This window comes from Anolis carolinensis, chromosome 4 (assembly GCF_035594765.1).
Source record: "Anolis carolinensis isolate JA03-04 chromosome 4, rAnoCar3.1.pri, whole genome shotgun sequence".
NCBI lineage: Eukaryota > Metazoa > Chordata > Lepidosauria > Squamata > Dactyloidae > Anolis > Anolis carolinensis.
This window is the reverse complement of record NC_085844.1, coordinates 192,190,310-192,211,480: the sequence shown is the minus strand read 5'-3', so window position 1 is coordinate 192,211,480 and position 21,171 is coordinate 192,190,310. Positions and strand designations below refer to the sequence as shown.

At 41.3% G+C, this 21,171-nt stretch overlaps 1 protein-coding gene across 2 annotated transcripts in view; it reads right to left on the bottom strand.

Annotated features, from left to right (window-relative positions):
• The window catches only part of itpr3 (inositol 1,4,5-trisphosphate receptor type 3), a 141,165-nt gene that overhangs the window by 52,751 nt on the left and 67,243 nt on the right, over positions 1-21,171 (bottom strand). For both annotated transcript variants that reach the window (XM_003220395.4, XM_016993301.2), the window contains exons 4-13: positions 18,240-18,326; positions 14,900-15,058; positions 14,301-14,399; positions 13,188-13,271; positions 12,325-12,471; positions 11,052-11,147; positions 4,542-4,586; positions 3,037-3,179; positions 2,066-2,165; positions 272-432 (exon numbers count right to left, since the gene is read on the bottom strand). In XM_003220395.4, the coding sequence (XP_003220443.1) occupies positions 272-432; positions 2,066-2,165; positions 3,037-3,179; positions 4,542-4,586; positions 11,052-11,147; positions 12,325-12,471; positions 13,188-13,271; positions 14,301-14,399; positions 14,900-15,058; positions 18,240-18,326 (1,121 nt within the window). The remainder of the gene's footprint in view (positions 1-271; positions 433-2,065; positions 2,166-3,036; positions 3,180-4,541; positions 4,587-11,051; positions 11,148-12,324; positions 12,472-13,187; positions 13,272-14,300; positions 14,400-14,899; positions 15,059-18,239; positions 18,327-21,171) is intronic.

Genomic DNA, 21,171 nt, shown 5'->3' with positions numbered 1-21,171 from the left:
CTATTGCAACACAAATGCTTTAGCAACACTCAGACTGAACATATATTATGCAGAGCAATACAAAACACTCAGGTCATCTCATGGATATTTAAGTTTTCCCCTGGCAAAAAAGAACATTTTTATTGCACAACAAAACCTTGTCTCTGTTTTCCAGGCCATGGGCTTAATACCATTTGTAGTGATTAAATTTATCAATGGATGCTCTCCCACCAGCTCTCTCCAGCTCATGTTCTACTAGAATCTCACATAGCTGAAATAGTCACCCTTTTACCTCCTATCATTCTGGCTTAGGAATCCTTCATTCATTTTCTCCACCACATTGGCGAGCATGTAGCTGGCATCATTGGCAAAATCCAAGTCTCGGATTTCTGATACTGGTACAGAGACAATAGCAAAAGCTTCCTTGTCCTCCTTGGTGGGGCATGTCCCCAGCTGAAAAGAAAAATCTGGTGGGATCACGGATGCATTTTTATTCTTCTTGCTATTGTTCAGACACTTTCTTACTAATTTTAATTGGCATGTCAATTCAACATTTTTCATATAAGTTAATTTCAGCAAAAAAAATTGTTCATCTAATGCCGCAATTTGCTTTGTCTTCCAAAGTACCAAGTATCTGCACAAACCCTCCTAGCACACTGAACCTCCTTCAATTCCATTCTGGGGTGGCACATTTTCTAGCCAATTAATTCCTTTTTTTGTCTTAGGCACCAGGTCAAAAAGCTATCGTCCCAGGAAATATCTAATCTGGGCAAGAGCCATAGGTTTTAAGAAATGTTAGGTGGTTTCTGTTTGTCTGTTTTGATTTTATTGTTGTTCCTGTTGATTTTATCCTGCTGGCCTTAAAATTGTATGAAGTGCTGATTGGTGTTTTGTATATTTTATTACATTAATTGTACAATGAGCCGCTTCTAATGTCCTTTTTAAATGTGAGGAGCAGCAGGAGAAAATTATTTTAATTAAATAAATTAACTGAAATGTAAATTGGGATTATATATAATATTATTACAGCAGTACAAGTAAGTGACGAACTAGTCAGAAATGGACAACTTCCCTTGGGCCAAGGGCTGCCTGGGATACTGGGAAACGCATGTAATTTTGAACACCCATCCCCTACTGTGCGTTATTGTAGTGAGGGACAGACTTTATTGTCCTCATTATCTCAGCAATATCTACTAGTATTACTGGAATGGGGATTGTTCTAAAGCCTCCTCCCTACATTAGTGGGCCCATGCATCTCATAACTTTAACTGCCATGGCAACATTCCTTCAAATATTGGGGGTTTTAGTCTAAAGTGATGGTGGTTAGTATTTTTAGCCAAGCTCTCTAGTGCCTTACAACTACAAGATTCTATAGGATGTTGTTTTCAATCAATCAATTGTTAACTAATCACTTCATTTATATCCAACATTTTCCCCAAGAATGAATATAGTCATGGCAGTTAAAGTAGAATATAACACTCTATTGGAATAGCTTCTTTACAGAAGTTTTAATTCTTCTGTAAAAAAGTTTCAACCTAGCTTCCATCCCAGGAAAGCTCTACAATTGAGAGAAAAAGAGAGAGAATCCTCCTGTATAGCAGACCTTGATCAGAGCATCTCTTGTGAATGTTTTTAGAGCTGTTTTGCAGCTGCTACTTGTATTAGAGAAGGAAGAAACCATCAATAGTACTTCAGAATCTCCTCAAACCCAACTAGACAATACTGTTTCTCAGCTGTCACCAACACTGGATGCTGTGTAAAGACATTGTAAAAGAAACTGCAGAATTGTTCACCCTAAACTACTCTTTTAACACTGAGAATGATAAGAAAATAGTGCCATCTCCAATTAACTTTGAAAATTTTATTGATAAGTATACTAGATATTACAAGAGAGATAACTAGAGCATTGTAGATGATGTTACACACTTTCCATCACTGTTTGCCGTATTGGGAAAAGTTTGATTGCTGGGTTTCTCCATTCCAGCCCCATTGTGACACAGATCCCCTAAATCATTCTGCAACTGTTCAATTATGCCCTTTCCCCATTTACAGGAGAAGCGGCCTTTGACCAAAAAAAAGAACATACCATAAGGCGAATAGGCCGCTCTTCATCCACATCAATGGGTACATTGGTACTCTGAATCCAAGTGTTGGTGCAGAGATGACGCAGTCGAACGTAGGAGTTTCTGAAATCAAGAGAAAGTACATTTTAGTTCTGTGATGTTTTCTTTTTTAGTATTATATTTATTTATAGCCTGCTTTTATTTCTTGATTGAGACACAAAGCAGTTCACAACATTAAGAGACAATACAACTTAAAATCTATAGCATATAAATATTAAGAAAGAATTAAACAAAGAATTCAATTGAAATAATTAAAAACAGTTAAAATAATCAAATAGCCTTTCTGTGAGCATTTGTGGGCATTTTTGAAATTTCAAATGCGTAATCAATACTTTCTCATCCAATTCTATGGTCTAGAAACATTTAATTCAGTTGCATAAAAACACAAAATTCCATTTCCTATTTCTTTAGAGATTTTGTCTGATGGCTTTAATTTATCAGAAGGAAGGAAATATTGAGCATGTGAAGCCTCACTTAGAGTGAGACTGTAGCTGTTAAATACTCAAATTCCAATTATATCAATGGAACTGTACCCATATAGTCTCCAAAATGCATCCAATGCCTAATGTATATATCATGGAACTTAAGCAGTTTTTCAAGTGAGGAGTGTCTGAAGATTTGGAAGAGAAGAAAAGTAAACCTAGTACATAAATAAAGAAGCTGGAAATAATATAATGAGTTTCTTGACACAAAACTCTCATGCCAAAAAAGGATATGAAGGTATTCACAATACAACCACACACCCCTCCCTAGAGGAAGAAAGGGATACTTTTCTGACCTGCCTGGCTATTGGATGGAAGTTATTTTATTTAAATGTGTACATACTCTACCTTTTCTTCTTTTGTTCTATAATGGAACATGGTTTTCATGCAAACCAAAGTATATTCTTTTAGGTTGTGCCTGGTATCTCCATACTACTTCAGCTAAAACGTACCTGGGGACAAAGGAGTCAGTCTTCTGCAGTGTGGTAGGATCAAGTTCAAAAAGGGAAGCAATGTCATTCCCATGGGGCACAGCCACCAATCGGTACTTGATCTTTTCCCCTGTGTATCGCCGGCTAGAGCGACTGGTTCCAGGCTGTCACAAAATGAAGTTTTTATTTCAGTTAGCAGAGCCACCAAGATTCATGCACTAACATGGACACAACTGCAGCATTTTGTAAGAAGCTGAATGTGGTTGAATTTTTCATGCTGTAAGTCTCAAAATTAATTGTCCATCTGCCAATAGGAGAAACTACCTATAGTATCATGCACAGCTACAGAGCACTCAAAGGCAGGGAGAGACCAGAGCTTGAAAGTGTCTTGGGAGGTCTGGCCAGCTACTCAACATCATCATGCTTCTTTAAGAAAAAATGTGTCCTTTAAAAACCGGGACAAGCATTTCCTAAATTATTTTTCTCTCCCATCCTCTTCAATGCAAATCTCACCCTCCCCCCAAAAATAGGCCAGCACAATTGTCTGCTATTGCTAAAACACATCCTTTAATACCAGTTGCATGTCAGTAATATCAGTATCTCCGCATTATGCCCTCCTGATGCCTAACAGTCATTTCTCTAATGTAGGAATGGGAATCTTATTGTCTACAAATCATACGTAACTTGCCCTCAAGGTTCCTGCTCCCCACAAAACACACACCCTGAATTGGAAGTAAACAAATTTCCCATAAACTCCCCAACTGCATATCCAGAACTCTCTAGGAAGAGCAGTTTTGTGCTTAATCAACTGCTTGGGGGCACTGCAGAACAACAACAAAATAATCCAAAATTAGGAACCAAATTTGACTAAAATATCACTTTTGATTCTCTCAAAATGATTATTTGTTGCTTAAAGCGGGTCTAGAGCAGGAGTCCTCAAACTTTAAAGATGAGGGTCAGTTCATAGTCCCTCAGGCTGTTGGAGAGCGAGACTATAGTTTGAAAAAAAACTATGGTTTCAGACTCTAAAGTTTATGGTGGGGAGCAGATAAATGTCCTTGGAAGGCCGCATCCAGCCCACGGGCCTTAGTTTGGAGACCCCTGGTCTAGAGGGCTCCCCAAAAGAGGTTAGTAAAACCTTTAACCCAGTGGTTCTCAACCTGGTGTCCCCAGATGTTTTGGCCTACAACTCCCAGAAATACCAGCCAGTTTACCAGCTATTAGGATTTCTGGTAGTTGAAGGCCAAAAACATCTGGGGACCCCAGGTTGAGAACCACTGCTTTAACCCCTGAGATTGCCTACTTCTGCTATAATGAATGGCAGCCACTGAAGTGTTTACCGCCACCATGAAGAACTGAGAAAGTATTAGAGATTCTACTTGTGATAGACTGTAATCATCCTATAGAGATCAACAGAAAACAGCATGTAAATGAACATAGAAACTGCATTTTTTTAAAAGCAAAAACTAAAATGTTACCTCCAAGCCAATCTATCACAAGCAAGTTAAATGTCACTGACAACTTACTGAGGATTTGGGTTCCCCTGTGTCTCCTTTGTAACTAGGGTTTTCCTGAAAAGTTAAAGAAATAGACAGGGTTAGTGCAGAAAGACTACAAAAGACAACTTGACCTTTCCAGTTTGAAAAGAAAAGATGTATTTTCCTGAGACTACTTTATCTCTGATATGACAGTAAAATCTCAGTGGGACTAGACAGTCCAGCTATCAGGGAATCTCAAAAACATCATCTATCAGCTATTTAATGTAAAGTAACAATGCCAAAAATATGAAAGAATCAGTAGTGGCAGAAGCTGGCAAGCTGCTACTGTGCACAAAACTGTTATGTCTTATACATTTCCCTGCCCCAGATTTTTAATACTCAGAGATTTTTAAAACAAATATGAAGTTGGCATAAATTCTTTCCACAGAAGAGGCCAAGTTAGAATGTTGCACAACAAAAAAGTCTTAAAGACTTGTATACATGGTTCATGAATTCAGAATCCACAAAATCTTATATCAAATAAAATGTGTAAGATTTCAAGTTGCCCCAACAATTTTTGCTCTAAATACCATTCTAGATATCTAAGTGGTTGCTTTTTCACAACACTGCATGTTTCTCTAGTGCTCTTCCTCACCCAATTGCCTCTAAAAAGGAGTGGTGAAGAATAAGGACTTTGTGACACCAAGTCACTATTCCACAGCAGTCACACAATCACTGACAGCAACTACATGATGGCACGAGCACCCTTGCTATTGAACATTCCTTCATTTACACAACTATACCAATTTGCCAATCTGTAGTCCCATGTTTCTACTTCTACATATCCTTGTAACCTGCCTTCTTGCACTCCACTGCTCTAAACTTTAAAAAAATTAAAGGCAATTTTGCAACTGTAGACATGGTTAATAAAAATATCAAATGCAACTAAATTACTGCCTTGGGAATAATGAGAGGGAAAGGAGGCATGTTGACACAGAAGCAGAATGGTCCCATTACACCAGGTAGGTAACAGAAATGTGGACTGATTGGCAATTTTGATGGGTTTTGCCATTCAGTAATGAAGGATGGCTTTATCCTAACAAGATGCACCCAGTTGAAATCTGCTTCAATGCTGGTTTGTCTCTTCCATGCTATAAGTTGCTTTGTTGTTGTTGTGAATGAGTCTTCTGAGGCTGTGAGTAATAATGGTGAGATCAGGAGAGGAAGGAAGAATCCTCGTGAGGAGGGCTCACTGGAAGATTTATATAGAAAGAGAATCAGGGAGATTGATGAGGAATCTTCTGAGGAAGATTTATGTGAGGATTTGGGAGAGGGTGTTGAGGTAGAAATGGATGCTGAGGAACCAGTGGAGATGGAGGAAGCTGGTATAGATTGGGCACGGGCTCCGGAAGGGCTTGGGGAGGAATCTGGATCCATGGATGTTTTTGATGCTGGAGAGGCTTGGGTATCTTCAGAAGCAAATCCCACATGGTCTGCCTGGAGGAATGAGGGTGGTTCCACAGGTGTGGACAGAGTTGGGTGTGGGCAGAATGATATTGACTCTGATGAAGAGTTTGGGACGCCTGATCCTAGGGCGTTAGAAGTTTGGACGCCCAAGGAAACCTAAATAAATTGGGGATGTTTGGCCACTATGCTTTGCGTGTGACAACGTGTTGCTGGGCGCCATTGGGTTTCCTATACGTGATTCTGAAGACTGGCTTGGGACTTTGCAACAGATGTAAGTTTGATCCGGGTTATTCTGCATCGGAGGGCTGGAATTGTGTGGGTTTCCCTGGACTGCATTGTTATTACTATTTTGCATTAGCTGCTGTTCGCCTTCGTTGTTTTGGCTTTCTGTGCCATTCCGTGACGTGGACCTTCTTTTGATGACTTCAACTCCTTGGACCTTGGACTGGAATTAGACTCGGCTTTGCTCTTCGCTCCCAAAATGTGTTGTGGCGTCATTCTCAATTCCGTGGCTGCTTTCTGTTGCTGACTACTGGCTTCGCTCGTGACCCTGACGCTGGCTGCTTTTCCCAACTTCGGACCGGTTTGATGACGTTTTCCTGCTCTGCTCCTTCAATTACTGGCTTGGCTTTTGCTCCTGCAGCGGTTTGACGCTACTTGCTTATTCCGACTTCAGACCGGCTTGACGACGCTTTCCTGCTCTGCTCCTTTAACTCCTGGCTTGGCCTTCACTCCAGCAGCGGTTTGCTGTGGGCTCGCCAGCGTCTTTCTGTTCCGCTTGCTTTGCTGCTCTCAACGGAGAGTTCTCCAGCCCGGTTTGGGTGTTTGTTTTGGTTTAAAGCTACTTTCGTACTCCTGAATTTTGGGAAGGTTTTGAGGGCTTCGTAGCTGTTTGCTTTTGTTTGTTTCACCATTTCAAGCCCGTTTTGTGCTTTTGGGCTGAGTTCAAGTATTTTATGTTTAGTCCGGATTTTATCTCTGGTTAATCCAGATTATATGTCAGTTCTTATTTTTGGCATTTCTTCTGTTTTAACTACTTAATAACACTGAAGTGTTTTAAGTTTCTGCTAATTCTTTGAACTATTTTTGGACTATTACTTTAATAAACTATATTTTGCTCTCAGTTTTGACAGTTGTTGTTGTTTTTTGTTTTCTATTGTGTCTGTAGATGAATTAACATATATACTCGAGCTTAAGCCAACCCAAATATAAGTTGAGGCATCTAATTTTACCACAAAAAATGTATAAGACAAGGGTGGGAAATGCAGCAATTACTGGTAAATTTCAAAAATAAAAATAAAAATAGATACCAATAAAATGACATCAATTGAGGTTAAATGTTTTTCAATATTTACATTAAACTGTAATTTAAGATAATAAGACTTCAATCAGATAAGACTGTCCAACTCTGACCACCTACATACTCAAGTATAAGCCGACCCAATATAAACTGGACAGGACCCTCACTCGTGTATAAACTGAGGGGGGGGTATTTTCAGCCCTAAAAAGGGCTGAAAAACTTGGTCTTATACTCGAGTATATACAGTAAGTGGTTAAGTATATACTAAATACTTTAAAATCAGTGGAACTACACTAATATATTTAGGCTAAACAACATGGCTATACATAATGATACCCACTCAAACTCCAGGAGACACCTGTGCAAATGTAGAACAATTAGAGTTACTTCGATTAGATTGCTGAACAATCCAAGTTCTCAAAGAAACAGGATTTGGGCAGGAGAGTATTGGGAGAACCACAACCTGCCACACCACATTTTTAGAGCTACCTAAACATTGTGCGTAATCCTCTAGAAGTGAGAGTAGGTTGTGACTCATAGTGAGCAAACATTTGAAAAAGGCTCTTTCACTGTCCCCATCAAGCAAAACTAATGTCAAGAAACAGAACAGGATGAAAAAGCTTATGGTGAGCTGGAAGAGACTGAAAATAGGGCAGAAGTGTTGAACAGAGGACTTGAGCAATGACAACAGACAGACAAGCAACAATATTGTTTATGGGCTTGCTCCCAAGATTTTCCACTTCTGTCATACTAAACAAGGAAAAGCTAAGAGAAGAACTAACAGTCAACAAGAAAGCATTTCTACCAGTACAAGCAAGATAGGTCCAGAGACAAGTTCCCCCAAAGTGGTTTTCCTATGGAGTTACTTCTATGTAACATCCTACATCCCACATAGAAAGTAAAATACAGGAGAACACTGAGTATTTTCATGAGATTTCACTGGCCTCATTATGTGGAAGAACTGGAAAATGTAGCTATGAATGTAAAGAATGTTTATATGGAAGCATGTTTTATTTTTACAAGTAACCTGTGGCTTGTTAACAGGACTACTTCATGTTTCATGACAAGTCAGTGTGGTCCCTCCTAAGTCTATGATCTTAGAAATGTAAAGTGTGGTTTGTAAAAATTAAACACCGTGGTTACTTGATGCTCAAGCAGAGTTTGAAAACGTTTTTTGGACTATCTTGCCCAGGATCCTCCAGGTAGCACACTACCATTCATGATGACTGGGAGATATAGGTATTGTGTCCTAAAATGTGTCCATTCTGCTGGCCATTGAGCAGGAGGGAAGCAGCCAGCAAGACACAGCAATATTGTGTCTTATATAATATTTATGTAATAATTATTTATATTATGCGTATTGTAAGCCTGAGGGTAAATTAACATTTTGTAGGGCACTCTGACTACTTTTGTGACTGAGGAACGAGGTAAAAATTCTCTAAATATAAAAAATAAAAGACAACCAAAACCTGGTCTTCTAGGCAATTTCATGGTATACTTCCCCTTGAAGTTATCACAAAGTTGTGCCAGAGGACCTAGACAATTCTTAGAGAAGATAACTCTCTGGGAATCTCCAAAACAACACTATGGTAGGCTGGGACCAGGAATGGGATACTTCAGTGGCAGTAACCATCCAAGAACATGTCTCCTGCAGATACGGGGGTCGCTGTAATTATTATTCCTTTATGCAGTTAGACTCAGCTGAGCACATATTCCTTAATTATAAGGCCACTGAGTGAAGTTTAAGTATTTATGTCAGATAGTCTGGAAAGACAAGATCTACTTTGCAGTAGGTAAACATATATCTTCCTCCATCAGAATTTTCTCATCCTGCAGGAAAACATTCACACACTCAACTGCAGCTTCTAGCCCAGCAAATGCGGGGGCTATTTATTCCAAAACATTTGAAAACCAAAACACAATGTGAGGAATCACCAAAAAAATTGTTAAGACTCTGGACACGTAAAAGTAAATTCTGGAAACAGGAACTGGCCAGCCTCTTCCACAGCCCAAAAAACAGTTTGTATCAGTTGTGTGTTACCAGTAAAAAAAAGTAAGATGTTAGAAATGAAATAATCCCAGGTATAGCCAATGTAATAGCCAAATCCAGATGAAATGTTGCTGGCACTTTTAACACTACCAAAATTACTGAACAATATGGTTACCAGAGAAGAAATGAGTACTATCATTCTGAAATATGCTGTGATTATGCCCCTCTAGATGTTGCTTTTCAATACTGGAAAGTAGCAAATGATGAACATCTAAATGGCCAAATCCAATTGGAGGCTCTGATAAAAATCTTAGGAGTACAATACTCTCTACAAATCAGTCTTGCTTGCACAATGGCAGTCAATATAATATTATACATTAAAGCCATCACACAGAAGCCAGCTTTTGTGAAAACACAGTTAAGCAGCACCTTCACATTTCCAGAACAGGGACTCTTGGAAAGCTATAATCTTACAGTTTAGTGATTCTTTTGTTAAAGAAATGGAAAAACATCTCTCAAACTGATATCACTTCAAACGGGGGAATTGGTTCAAGTTTCCTCCTTTGCAGCAGCCAAAAGGAAGAATAATCCTTGCATATTCTGAGCTTCCAGAAAGAATAACCCTATTACAAAGGTGTTCACTTCAAATTAGTTGTAATGTATACATAGTTTTCACATACTGTGATGCTCAAGATGAGAATGGGAGCTATGCGTTGTTATATTACAAGTTCTAGTAGCCCTATCACCCCTGCCAAGTACAAGGAATACTGGGGGCTGCAATCCTATAACATCTAAAAAGCCAAATAATTCCCACCACTATTCTACATGATCAATATAGAAAATAAACCCTCCCAGTTTTAGGCAGAAAATTCTTGGGTTTTTTTCTTACTATACTGTTTGTCAATGTTACGTACACATAAACTATTAAACTTCCACCATCCTGCAAACCTTCCTCCACATAACGAATAAAGACAATTGGATTTGTGCTTGTCCTCATGTGTAGTCTGAAAAGTAATGAGAATATTCTGAATTTGGTGCCATAACTCCTGAAGCCAGTGAAATGTTAAGCAGAGGAGGGCAAGTATGGTTCAAATTCTGCTTGTTGCCCTCAGAGCTGTTTTTGTGGCCCCTCAAGGTTCTACAAAGGTCAAAAATACCCTCTAGAAAGTGGCATTTTGCCACATTTTGGCTTCCCAAATCATAGAACAGAATGATAGAATCATAGACTAATAGAGTTGGATGATAGCACATAGGCTATCTAGTCAAACCCCTGCCATGCAGGAAAAGCACAATCAAAGTACCCCTGACAGATGGCCATTCAGACTCTGTTTAAAAGCCTTCAAAGAAGGCGCCTCCACCGGACTCCGAGGCAGAGGGTTCCACTGTTGAACAGTTCTTAAGATCAGGAAGTTCTTCATAAACTTTAAGTGGAATCTCTTTTCCTTTAATTTGAACCCATTGCTCCAAGTCCTAGTCTCCAGGGCAGCAGAAAACAAGCCACTCCCTCTTCCTTATAATATTCTTTCAACTATTTTGAAATCATTACAAAACACTTCCTGATTTAAAAACAAGCCCCTTCTGAGTGTAAAATGGCCCAATCTATGACAAAAATGCCCCTTAGAGGGGCAAAAAGAAATAATTTTCAAGAGGCGATAAAATAGAAGAATGCAGCTTCCCAAGCTCTTCTAGGAGGGCCATGTTGCCCTCCAGCCTCCGACAGTTGCCCAAACATCTTTAAGGGAAACCCAACCCAACTCATCCATATTCATACAACCCTGATATAGTCCCCGATTCTTCTCACCTCTGCTGCTAGATAGTTCCCAGTGGCAAGGTGTTTGAAATGGTACAAGCCATTCCAGTGCCCAGCTCCACCACGGCATGGATCACGATGGACCACCTGTAAAATAAAACCATACACATGTTTTTGGTTTCATACTTGGCATTGTGCAAGTGCAGGAAGAATTATGGGAATATTTAAATCATTCAGCTTTGCGATGACAACCTATCTGTGCTATTTGATTAAAGCTAAAGTCAGCAATTTCATCCTAAAACATTGGCAACAAGCAGTTTCATCAACCTCTGAGAATTCATGCATTTAAACAAAGAACAATGTGACTCTTCCAAGTGTTGTAACACCATAATAGTTGTTTGGCCAAGACTCTAAACCTTTCTTACTAAGTTACTTTAGGATTTTTGGTAAACACTGACTGTTGTGTAATGATACTACTGTTATACATTTATTCAGAATGACTCTTGTTTTCTCTGTGCCCTCACCATCACTTCCAAGCCACAGAAGGAAAATTTAACTTTATTTAATTTAAAGGATCAACAGAAGTGGAGTTCTGACTATTTAATTATAGGAACAGTTCTTTGCTCTCGGTTTTATACTTCCTCTCAGTAAAGAAAGAAAGGGCTAATCTTGCTGCTAATTGGATTAGGGATTCTCATTATCAAGCCCTGGATGGTGATCAAACCCCAGCACTCCAAACTAGAAGTGAAAGCTACAATAAACAGCTAAGCATGTTGGTACCACTTTAACTATCATGGTTTCATTCTGTGGAAAGTTAGGGCTTGCATTTAATGAGGTACTTAAAATTATTTCCTAGAAAGCTCTAGTGCGCACTCTTGAGCTCAACAAGATGAAAAGCTCTGAAGCATTATTCACTTGAAAGAAGCTCAATTTTGCCTCCCGTGATGAGGCTACTTGCCATTTTCCAAGAGAAATTGCACAGAAACCAGAGCTTGTGAGCATTACACTTTGGGGTAACAATCTTCTAACTTGAGGAATTTTGTTTCATTCCGGTGCTTCATTTTTGAAACAATGGAAAAGCCAACACTCCAAAACTGAAAATAAATGGCAGGGATAAACCCCTGTAAGCACAAATTAATGTCTACTTTCTGTATATTTAAATCAATTCTGAAATGCCACTTCCTTATTTTTGGTAAGAATCAGGGCTAGGATATCTAGGATATCTACATTGAAACAGATAATTCTTTCATGTAAGATAACATAAGGGAAAGGTTAATTAGCATGACTCAAGTATGCTGCCCTTGCAAGTAGACCTGAAACTCACCTCAACTTCCCAAAGGGCATTGGAGCTTGTGGCTGATGTGGCTGATTGTCGCAAGGTGGTTCGAAGAAAAACATGCAGCTTGCCCTTGTATTCATCACATGTGAGAAATTTTTCCTGCTCTGCATGGAATAACCTTACCACATCTCCCTGTGAGAAAAGTTTCAAATGCAAGGTTTATGGGTTGCTTTCTGTGTTTTCACTGTAATTCACAATGCATGCAGAGGATGAAAACATTTCCTCTGTAAAATTCTTAGCACAGTGGGCCCTTAGTATTTGCTGGAATTTGGTTCACTGTGGATATCAAAACGTATGGATGCTCAAGTCCCAACACACACGGTAGCATAATACAATTATGTCACTTTTATAAGATGGTCAAGTGAATGTTTGGTTTTTGAATTTTGAATTTGAATGGGCAGCTACAGAAGGGTCCACATGCCTCTATCTTTACTTCAGAGAGTCATCTGTTCTCTAAAACAGTGCCACTTTTTCAGTCATCAGTCTTTATCAACTCTTCCTACCAAGTACTATTACATTCCAAGGATTGTTACACTTAACAAGCAAGCGTCTTCTTTAAGGACCAAACATAATACTAAATCCATGTGGCTGTCTATTTGTTTCTTTATCACTCACCTGTCCCAGCTTAGTTGCCAGCTAATTGACCTGTTCATATTGGGAATCTTCAGCTCTTAAAAGGTATGCATGCAATGCTCACAACTCTCCACTACCTTTAATCTCTTGGGAGAATAATCTAAAATGACATAGTCAAGACTGGGAGCTGTCCACTGAGGACACAGGAAGAACAGTAGAATAAGGGGCAGAAAATATACTGAATGGTTCCAGGTTGACAAGCACATACTCCTTACCCCTTTAAGCACTTCTTCCATGTGGTCCCGGAACTGCATAAACAAGTTGATCTTCCAACTGGTGTTGCAATTGACAGAGTTCACCTGGTAAAACAAGAAAAAAAAGCAGGCAAAGCTAAGAAAGTGGGAGATGGTACACACAAGGTAAGCTGCAAATTAAATCCAGAATCTATTCAGTGACATAAGTCAGCATAAGACTACCATAAATCAGTGTAAGGTACTTTGGGAACAATGTGCAATTGGGAGGGGGGCAGAGAGAGAAGTGAAAGCCATTGCAAGGCAATCATTCAATCAATTTATAACTTTTCTTATAATAAAGGACCTAAGAGGGCTTAAAATATGGTTTAAAATGGAGTACACATAAAGAGGTAAACCACTGAAAAATATTTTAAAAATTATGTTGCATTGCCAAATTTTCCCCCCAACAAAGCTGGTACTAGAGGTGGGTGACAAGATTTTAAAAATGCAACTAAAAGTTCAGATATATGAAAATATACAAAACTATAAATGGCATTGAACTATCTGTAATAGTGATGGGACAAGTACAACCCATGCATCACCTAAGGCTCTCAACCTCCCTGGGAAACCCCTTGATAGCTCCCCCCTCCTGGGGAAAATCGAGTAACTTTTCACTAGATTTCTCACCTGAAAATGGTCTCAAACTGCGAATAATATTTTCAAACCCTCCAATAGCCCCTCAACATCCCCCAAAAAGGGGAAAATAGGCTTTATTTGACTTAAAATGGCAGTCAGAAATAATGCAGTGTCACTTCCAGATGCATCCCATCTAGGGGACCAATTCTGCCCTCTCACAGTCACACATCCTAATCTAGAGTATTAAAGTAATTTAAAACATCTCTATTTAAAACTGTGATTCAAAATCTTGGGAACCAGGATAGATTTTCCCTGACAAATATTACATTTCCACCCCTGACATCTGCTGCTGCCATGATGTCTGAAACTCCTTTACTCCTAGTGCTGAGCTATCTCATTCACCACCATAGCCATGCCAGCCAACAGGATAGTGGTCTAGATCCCAAACAGATTACAGAGTACTGTGATTGAGTCCCCACACTCATGCCCCACACCTTTCCCCCCCAACCCGCTAGGTACCTCTTTGCATCCAGGATTATCGCTGAGTTCATAGTTGCTGGCATGCAATGGCTGGCCAGCATTCACAGGATTCAGGATTACTTTGTCTCCAACCACTACCTGAGGAAGGATCACATCACTGTTAAAAGTACTGACATGAAGCATAGGAAGATTGAGTAAAATATAAAGAGATCTGGGAGGCTGAATAACTAGCAGCAAAATCCCACAAACATCTACTCAAAAGCAAGTCGAATTAAACTCTAGGAGATTTGCTCCAAAGTAATTAGAGTCCTGTAACTTTCATATTCTGCCCTAGGGGAGTGGTGGCATACAAGTTTGAATAATAAATAAATAAATAAATATCTTTAATTTACTTCTTAAATTTGAAACACACTTGAAGTACCAGTAGATAGGCTGCATTCACACTTATCCAATGTATCTCATACTGAAAACTACTGTGCTCTTCAGTTAACTAAGTGTATCTATTGTTTCTGTCAAGAAGCATTGTGTGTGATCTATAGTGGGCTGACACAAATGCATAAGCATTTTGTTCACCCATGTGGCTTTATTATCTCCACATGACATTACCAGAACCAGTGAGCTCTTTGTCACACACTCACATTATCGCCATTGCTCCTCAATTTCCAGAAAGGCTGGATGAAGACCCAAGAGCCTTCATTGCCTGTAGCATCGAGTGTCACTCTCATGGCATTCTTCTCCAATAGGGCAGGGAGGCGCTTGTTCACTGTCAAATATTTATTACTCTTCATGTGTAGGAGCTGGAAAACCAAACGTAGTGTAGGCTATTGTATTAAAGATTAATTTAACCCACGGTTTGTCTACACTACATAAAATGCTGTTTGAAGCTAGTTTTAAACTGCAGCAGCTAGCTAAGGCATGCGGCCAAGCAATAAAGCACATCAAGCAAAGTTGGAGGACATTCTGAAAAAAAAGTCTCATAATGCACACATCACATGGTGAAATCAGCTCCACAGAACATAGAACACACCACGCAGAAGCACTTTGCAAGGTTTGGAACGTGAGGGCAAGGTTGTCAAAAATGCCCCAAGGGCATGGCTAGGCAGAAGGAAGCAAACTGACCCCTTGAACAAGTAACTGTTTGCATTCAATGCTAACTGTCTCTTTGTCTTCTTGTTTCCAAGCACGGTCTAGAGCCGCTATTAGGGCCTATTCTGCGGCACTGAGGGCAGCCAGGAAAGTTTTCTCGACTGCCCGCATTGCGTCTGCAACAAATAGATCTTCAGAGTTGTTTCGAGTTGTCGGGGAGCTCCTCCACCCTCCTCAGGTCGGGGGAGCACCCGACATCTCGTCAACTCGGTGTAGCGAGTTCGCTCACCATTTTGCAGACAAAGTCGCTCAGATTCGTTCCAACTTAGACGCCGGCCTTGATGCATTGCCAGGTGAGGTAACCGAGGCATCTGTCTGTTCGATCTTGTGGGATTCGTTTCAGCTTGTGCAGCCTGATGATGTGGACAAGATTCTTGGAGCGGTGAGGGCGACCACCTGTGCCCTTGACCCTTGCCCATCTTGGCTCTTAAAACAAGCCAGTGGAGGGCTAGTTGATTGGTTTGTGAGATTAATCAATGCCTCTTTGAAGCAGGGCATATTTCCATCTGACCTAAAACAAGCTGTGGTGAGGCCTGTTTTGAAGAAAGCCTCCTTGGATCCGGCTAACCTCAGTAACTACAGACCAATCTCTAACCTTCCATTCTTGGGCAAGGTCTTGGAGCGGGTGGTTGCTTTCCAGCTCCAGGGATTCTTGGAAAATACGGATTTTCTGGACCAATCGCAGTCTGGTTTCAGACCTGGCTACAGTACCGAGATGGCTTTGGTCGCCTTGGTGGATGACCTCCGCAGAGAGCTGGACAGGGGGAGTGTGACCCTGCTGGTTCTCTTGGACATCTCAGCGGCTTTCGATACCATCGACCATGGTATCCTTCTGGGACGGCTCTCTGGGATGGGCCTTGGGGGCACTGCATTGCAGTGGCTCCAGTCCTTCCTAGAGGGCCGTTCCCAGTTGGTGAAGCTGGGGGACACCTGCTCGGACCCCTGGCCATTGACCTGTGGGGTCCCGCAAGGTTCCATTTTGTCCCCCATGCTTTTTAATATCTACATGAAACCGCTGGGTGAGGTCATCCGGAGTTTTGGAGTGCGGTGCCATCTCTACGCGGATGACACCCAAGTCTACTACTCCTTTCCACCTAATTCCAAGGAAGCCCCTCAGATACTAGACCAGTGTCTGGCCGCTGTATTGGCCTGGATGAGGGCAAACAAGCTGAAGCTCAATCCTGACAAGACAGAGGTCCTCCAGGTCAGTCGTACGTCTGATCGGGGTATTGGGTGGCAACCTGTGCTTGACGGGGTCGCACTCCCCCTGAAGGCGCAGGTCCGCAGCTTGGGGGTCCTCCTGGACTCTGCGCTGACACTTGAGGCCCAGGTGTTGGTCGTGGATGGGAGGGCCTTTGCACAACTAAAACTTGTGCGCCAGCTGCGACCATACCTCGAGAAGTCAGATCTGACCATGGTGGTCCATGCCTTAGTTACCTCTAGACTGGATTACTGCAATGCGCTCTACGTGGGGCTGCCTTTGAAGACGGCTCGGAAACTACAACTAGTACAACGATCGGCAGCCAGGTTTCTAACTGGGGCAGATTACAGGGCGCGCTCAACGCCGCTGTTTAAAGAGCTCCACTGGCTGCCATTTATTTTCCGAGCCCAATTCAAGGTGCAGGTTATCACCTACAAAGCCCTTAACGGTTTGGGACCCACCTACCTTCGAGACCGCATTTCCCCCTATGAACCCGCACAACCTCTTCGCTCGTCGGGGGAGGCCCTCCTCTCGCTTCCACCAACTTCGCAGTTGCGGTTGGTGGGGACGAGGGAGAGGGCCTTCTCCGCCGTGGCCCCCCAGCTGTGGAACTCGCTCCCCAGGGAGATTAGGCAGGCCCCTGCCCTACTTTCCTTCAGGAAGAGCCTGAAAACTTGGCTATTCCAGAAGGCCTTCGTTGACTGATCCTTGTGGGATCATGTTATTTAACTATTAAGCAGTAGACCCTCTGGATTGTTTTTAGGATTCATTCAGCACTTTAAGTATTACACCTGCTGTACAATTATCCCTCCCTGATAACTTGATATTGCTTTGCACCTTGGCCTGGATCTTTTGACCCAAGTCGGGATTTTAATATTATTGTGTATATTGACTTTTATGACTGTTTTTAATCATGTTGAAGTTTTACTGCTCGGTTTAATGTTTTATCTGATTTGTGCTGTAGTGTCTGGGCATGGCCCCATGTAAGCCGCCCCGAGTCCCTCCAGGGAGATGGGGCGGGATATAAGAATAAAATTATTATTATTATTATTTCCAGACCATATGTCCCCAGAGCACTGGTGAGAATCTTGCCTGGAAATGGGAAAAATTATTCTCTGATGGCTATCAAACCAAGGTGACTGCAGATTCTGAAACTATTTCGAGGCGACCTTCCATGGTTAATGTAATCACCTTCTTAGTCCCGAAACTGTTCTAGAAATGGCAATTCAATTACCCAGTGAAACTGGCTTCTACCAAACCAGTTCTGAACCAATGTAAGTGGCTAATATACATGTGGCCCTAGATCAGTAGTTCTCAACCTGTGAGTATTCAGGTGTTTTGGCCTATAACTCTCAGAAATCCCAGCCAGTTTACCAGCTGTTAAGATTTCTGGGATTTGAAGGCCAAAACATCTGGGGACCCACAAATTGAGAACCACTGCCCTAGATAGTAGTGGTTAACACCCAGTACTAGTTATAGCTTTCACTCCCCCAGTCCTGATTAATAACGAATGCTGGGAAGTTAAAGACATGTACCCTATTGGGATTAATAGAATTCAAAAATCCTAAGGGGAAATGTAGATTCAGAAATGCAACACTAGGTAGAGACAGGAGAAAGACAATATACCATACCTGTATAACACATCCATATTTCACTACATCCCCATGCACTTTCTTATTTTCCGTTTCATTCTGCTTCTGTTCCATCTGAGCTGCATGCTGTTTGAAAACACAGACCATAGAAGAATGAATCCAAACAAAGCACTATCAAAGAGTAGATAGGATGCCTGAGGAAAAGAGGGCGAGGAGTTACAAATAATCTTTCTAGCCAGTATAAGACGTATAAAGGCATGGAGACATGTCTATCAATTTCATAGATCATAGTTAATAATTAGGCCAGTCCCAACCCAACTGAGAAATAATTTCAGCTCAGAAGCAAAAGGAACCCAGAGATCAGAGATAGTTGCAGCTCAGCTAATGAGAAGGGCATTTGGGCGGCTTGGTCCACCATCTCCCACTACTTTCTAAAAGTGGCCTTCTGGCAAAACTGGTTCTGATAAGCACCAACTAAATTGAACTAATATTCATTCTATGTCCTGCAACAAACATGAACTCCAGCACAGAATGGAATTTTTAAGAATGGTAGTTACTATTAAACCAAAATCCTTTTTTTAGTTTTCAGGATTTCAATAATAGCTGATGAATAGTAAATTATAACACCTGAAATCCAGGTGAACAGCAGCTCTTACAGAAATCAGTAACACTGTACCTTCCAAAATTCTTGCCTCTGCCAACAATCCTTCTCTACTTCTCCTGATTCACATTTATTTTTCTTTCATAGCTTCTACCATCCCACCCAACACTGTGTTAAAATAAAATATGAGAATTATGCAAATCCATAGAAAAGAGCAGGCATGTATGCAGAGAGGTGGGAGGATTTCCCCCTTAGGATAAACCTTAGAACAGTGGTTCTCAACCTGGAGTCCCCAGATGTTTTTGGCTTACAATTCCCAGAAATCCCAGCCAGTTTACCAGCTGTTAGGGTTTCTGAGAGTTGAAGGCCAAAAACATCTGGGGGCCCCAGGTTGAGAACCACTGCCTTAGACTAAAGATTTACATTTTGAGTTGAAAGATTAAAGGAGAAAAACCAGGAGGGAGCTGGGAGGGAGGACACCAGAAGTGTGGCTACAAACCAATGTATGTAGAGTAATCACAGAGAATCTCACAATGCATTTGTAGAATTGAGATTTGTCATTATGTATTGTATTCATATACAAGGACTTTTCTTTTTCCTGTTTATTGTCATATTGTTGGATTACAACCACTTGTTTTTGTTTTATTTTAGGTAATATAATAAGAACGACTATTGATACTGCAGTGATCTGCTACTGTTGCTATTCCATGTTTTGAATTATTTAATCATTACAGTTCATTTAAGATGTTATGAAACTTTTGGGACACATGCTTCTGTGACAGCAGCATAGAAATAAACAAGAGAAGGGTTTTCTTTTGTACCAAAAATATTAGCCCTTTCCATACAATTGAAAACTGAGAACACTATATGCAAAATGCAAGATCTCAGATCCCACAAACATACAAAATCTACATGCAGGAATGGGGTTTAGGAAGCACCCTTCCTCAGACTCTTTCCTTTCTTCCTTTCAAGGGAGCCTGAGTTAAAGATGCATGCACCACGTGCTCCCAAATAGAAGGGAAGAAGCCACGCCCAGAAGCCACATGGGGCGTTTCAGGTGAAAATAACATGGCAGCTGAACCCTTGTTGTTACAGTCATACAGAGAAGCAGAACAAACCAAAGAAGCCGAGGAATCAATACAAAGGAAAACAGCTAAAACAGATCCGTGCACAAATCTACCACTTACCTTACATTCCAGGTACATCTACATTCTATAATTAATGCTATCTGACACCACTTGAACTCAATGCCATGCGTCAATGCTGTGGAATCCTAGGAGATGTAGTTTGCCAAGGCACTAGAACTCTTTAGCAGAGAAGGCTATAGGCCTTTTAAAACCACAACTCCCAGGTTCCATAGCAATGAGCCATTGCATTTAGTGGTATCAAACTGTTGTGAATGTGCCTTTGGAGACTGTGAATGATAGTGGTGGAATCAGGAGAGGAAGGAAAAACCCTCACAAGGAGGGCTCGTTGGAGGATTTGTTTAGGAAAAGGGTCAGGGAGACTGATGGGGAGTCTTCTGAGGAGGATTCATGTGGGGATCCTGAGGTGGAAATGGATGCTGGGGAACAGGTGTTAACAGAGGAATTGGGCACGGGCACCGGAGATGCTTGGGGATGAATCGGGGCCCATGGATACTGCTGATGCTGGGGAAGCTTGGGTGTCTTCAGAAGCAGATCCCACTTGGTCTGCTTGGAGGAGTGAGAGGGGGTCCACAGGTGTGGATAGAGTTGGGCATGGGCAGGATGATTAGGACTCTGATAAGGAATTCGGAACACCTGACCCAAGGGCATTGGCTGTGTGGAGTTCTGATTCAGATTAAAAAGTTGAGACACCTGCTTTTTGGGCGTGAATAGTTTGGATGCCCAGGGAGACCTGGATATATTGGGGTTGTTTGGCCATTATACCTTGCGTGTGGCAAGGTGTTGCTGGGCGCCATTGGGTTTCCTGTGTGTGTTACTGAAGACTGGACTGGGACTTTGCAACGGATGTAAGTTTAATCTGGGTTATTCTGCAACGGAGGGCTGGCATTGTGTGGGTTTTCCAGGACTGCACTGTTATTACTATTTTGTATTAGCTGCTGTTCGCCCTCGTTGCTTTGGCTCTCTGTGCCATTTCGTGTTGTGACCTTCTTGGATGACTTCAACCTCTCGGACCTTGGACTGGAACTTGACTCGGCTTTACTCTTTGCTCTCAATCCGTGGCTTGGCGTCGTTCTCTATTCCGTGGCTGTCTGCTGTTACTGACTACTACCTTCACTCCTGATACCGACGGTGTCTGCTTATACTGACTTCGGACCAGCTTGACGATGTTCTCCCGCTCTGCTCCTTTAATTCTTGGTTTGGTGTATGTTCCAGCAGCGGTTGC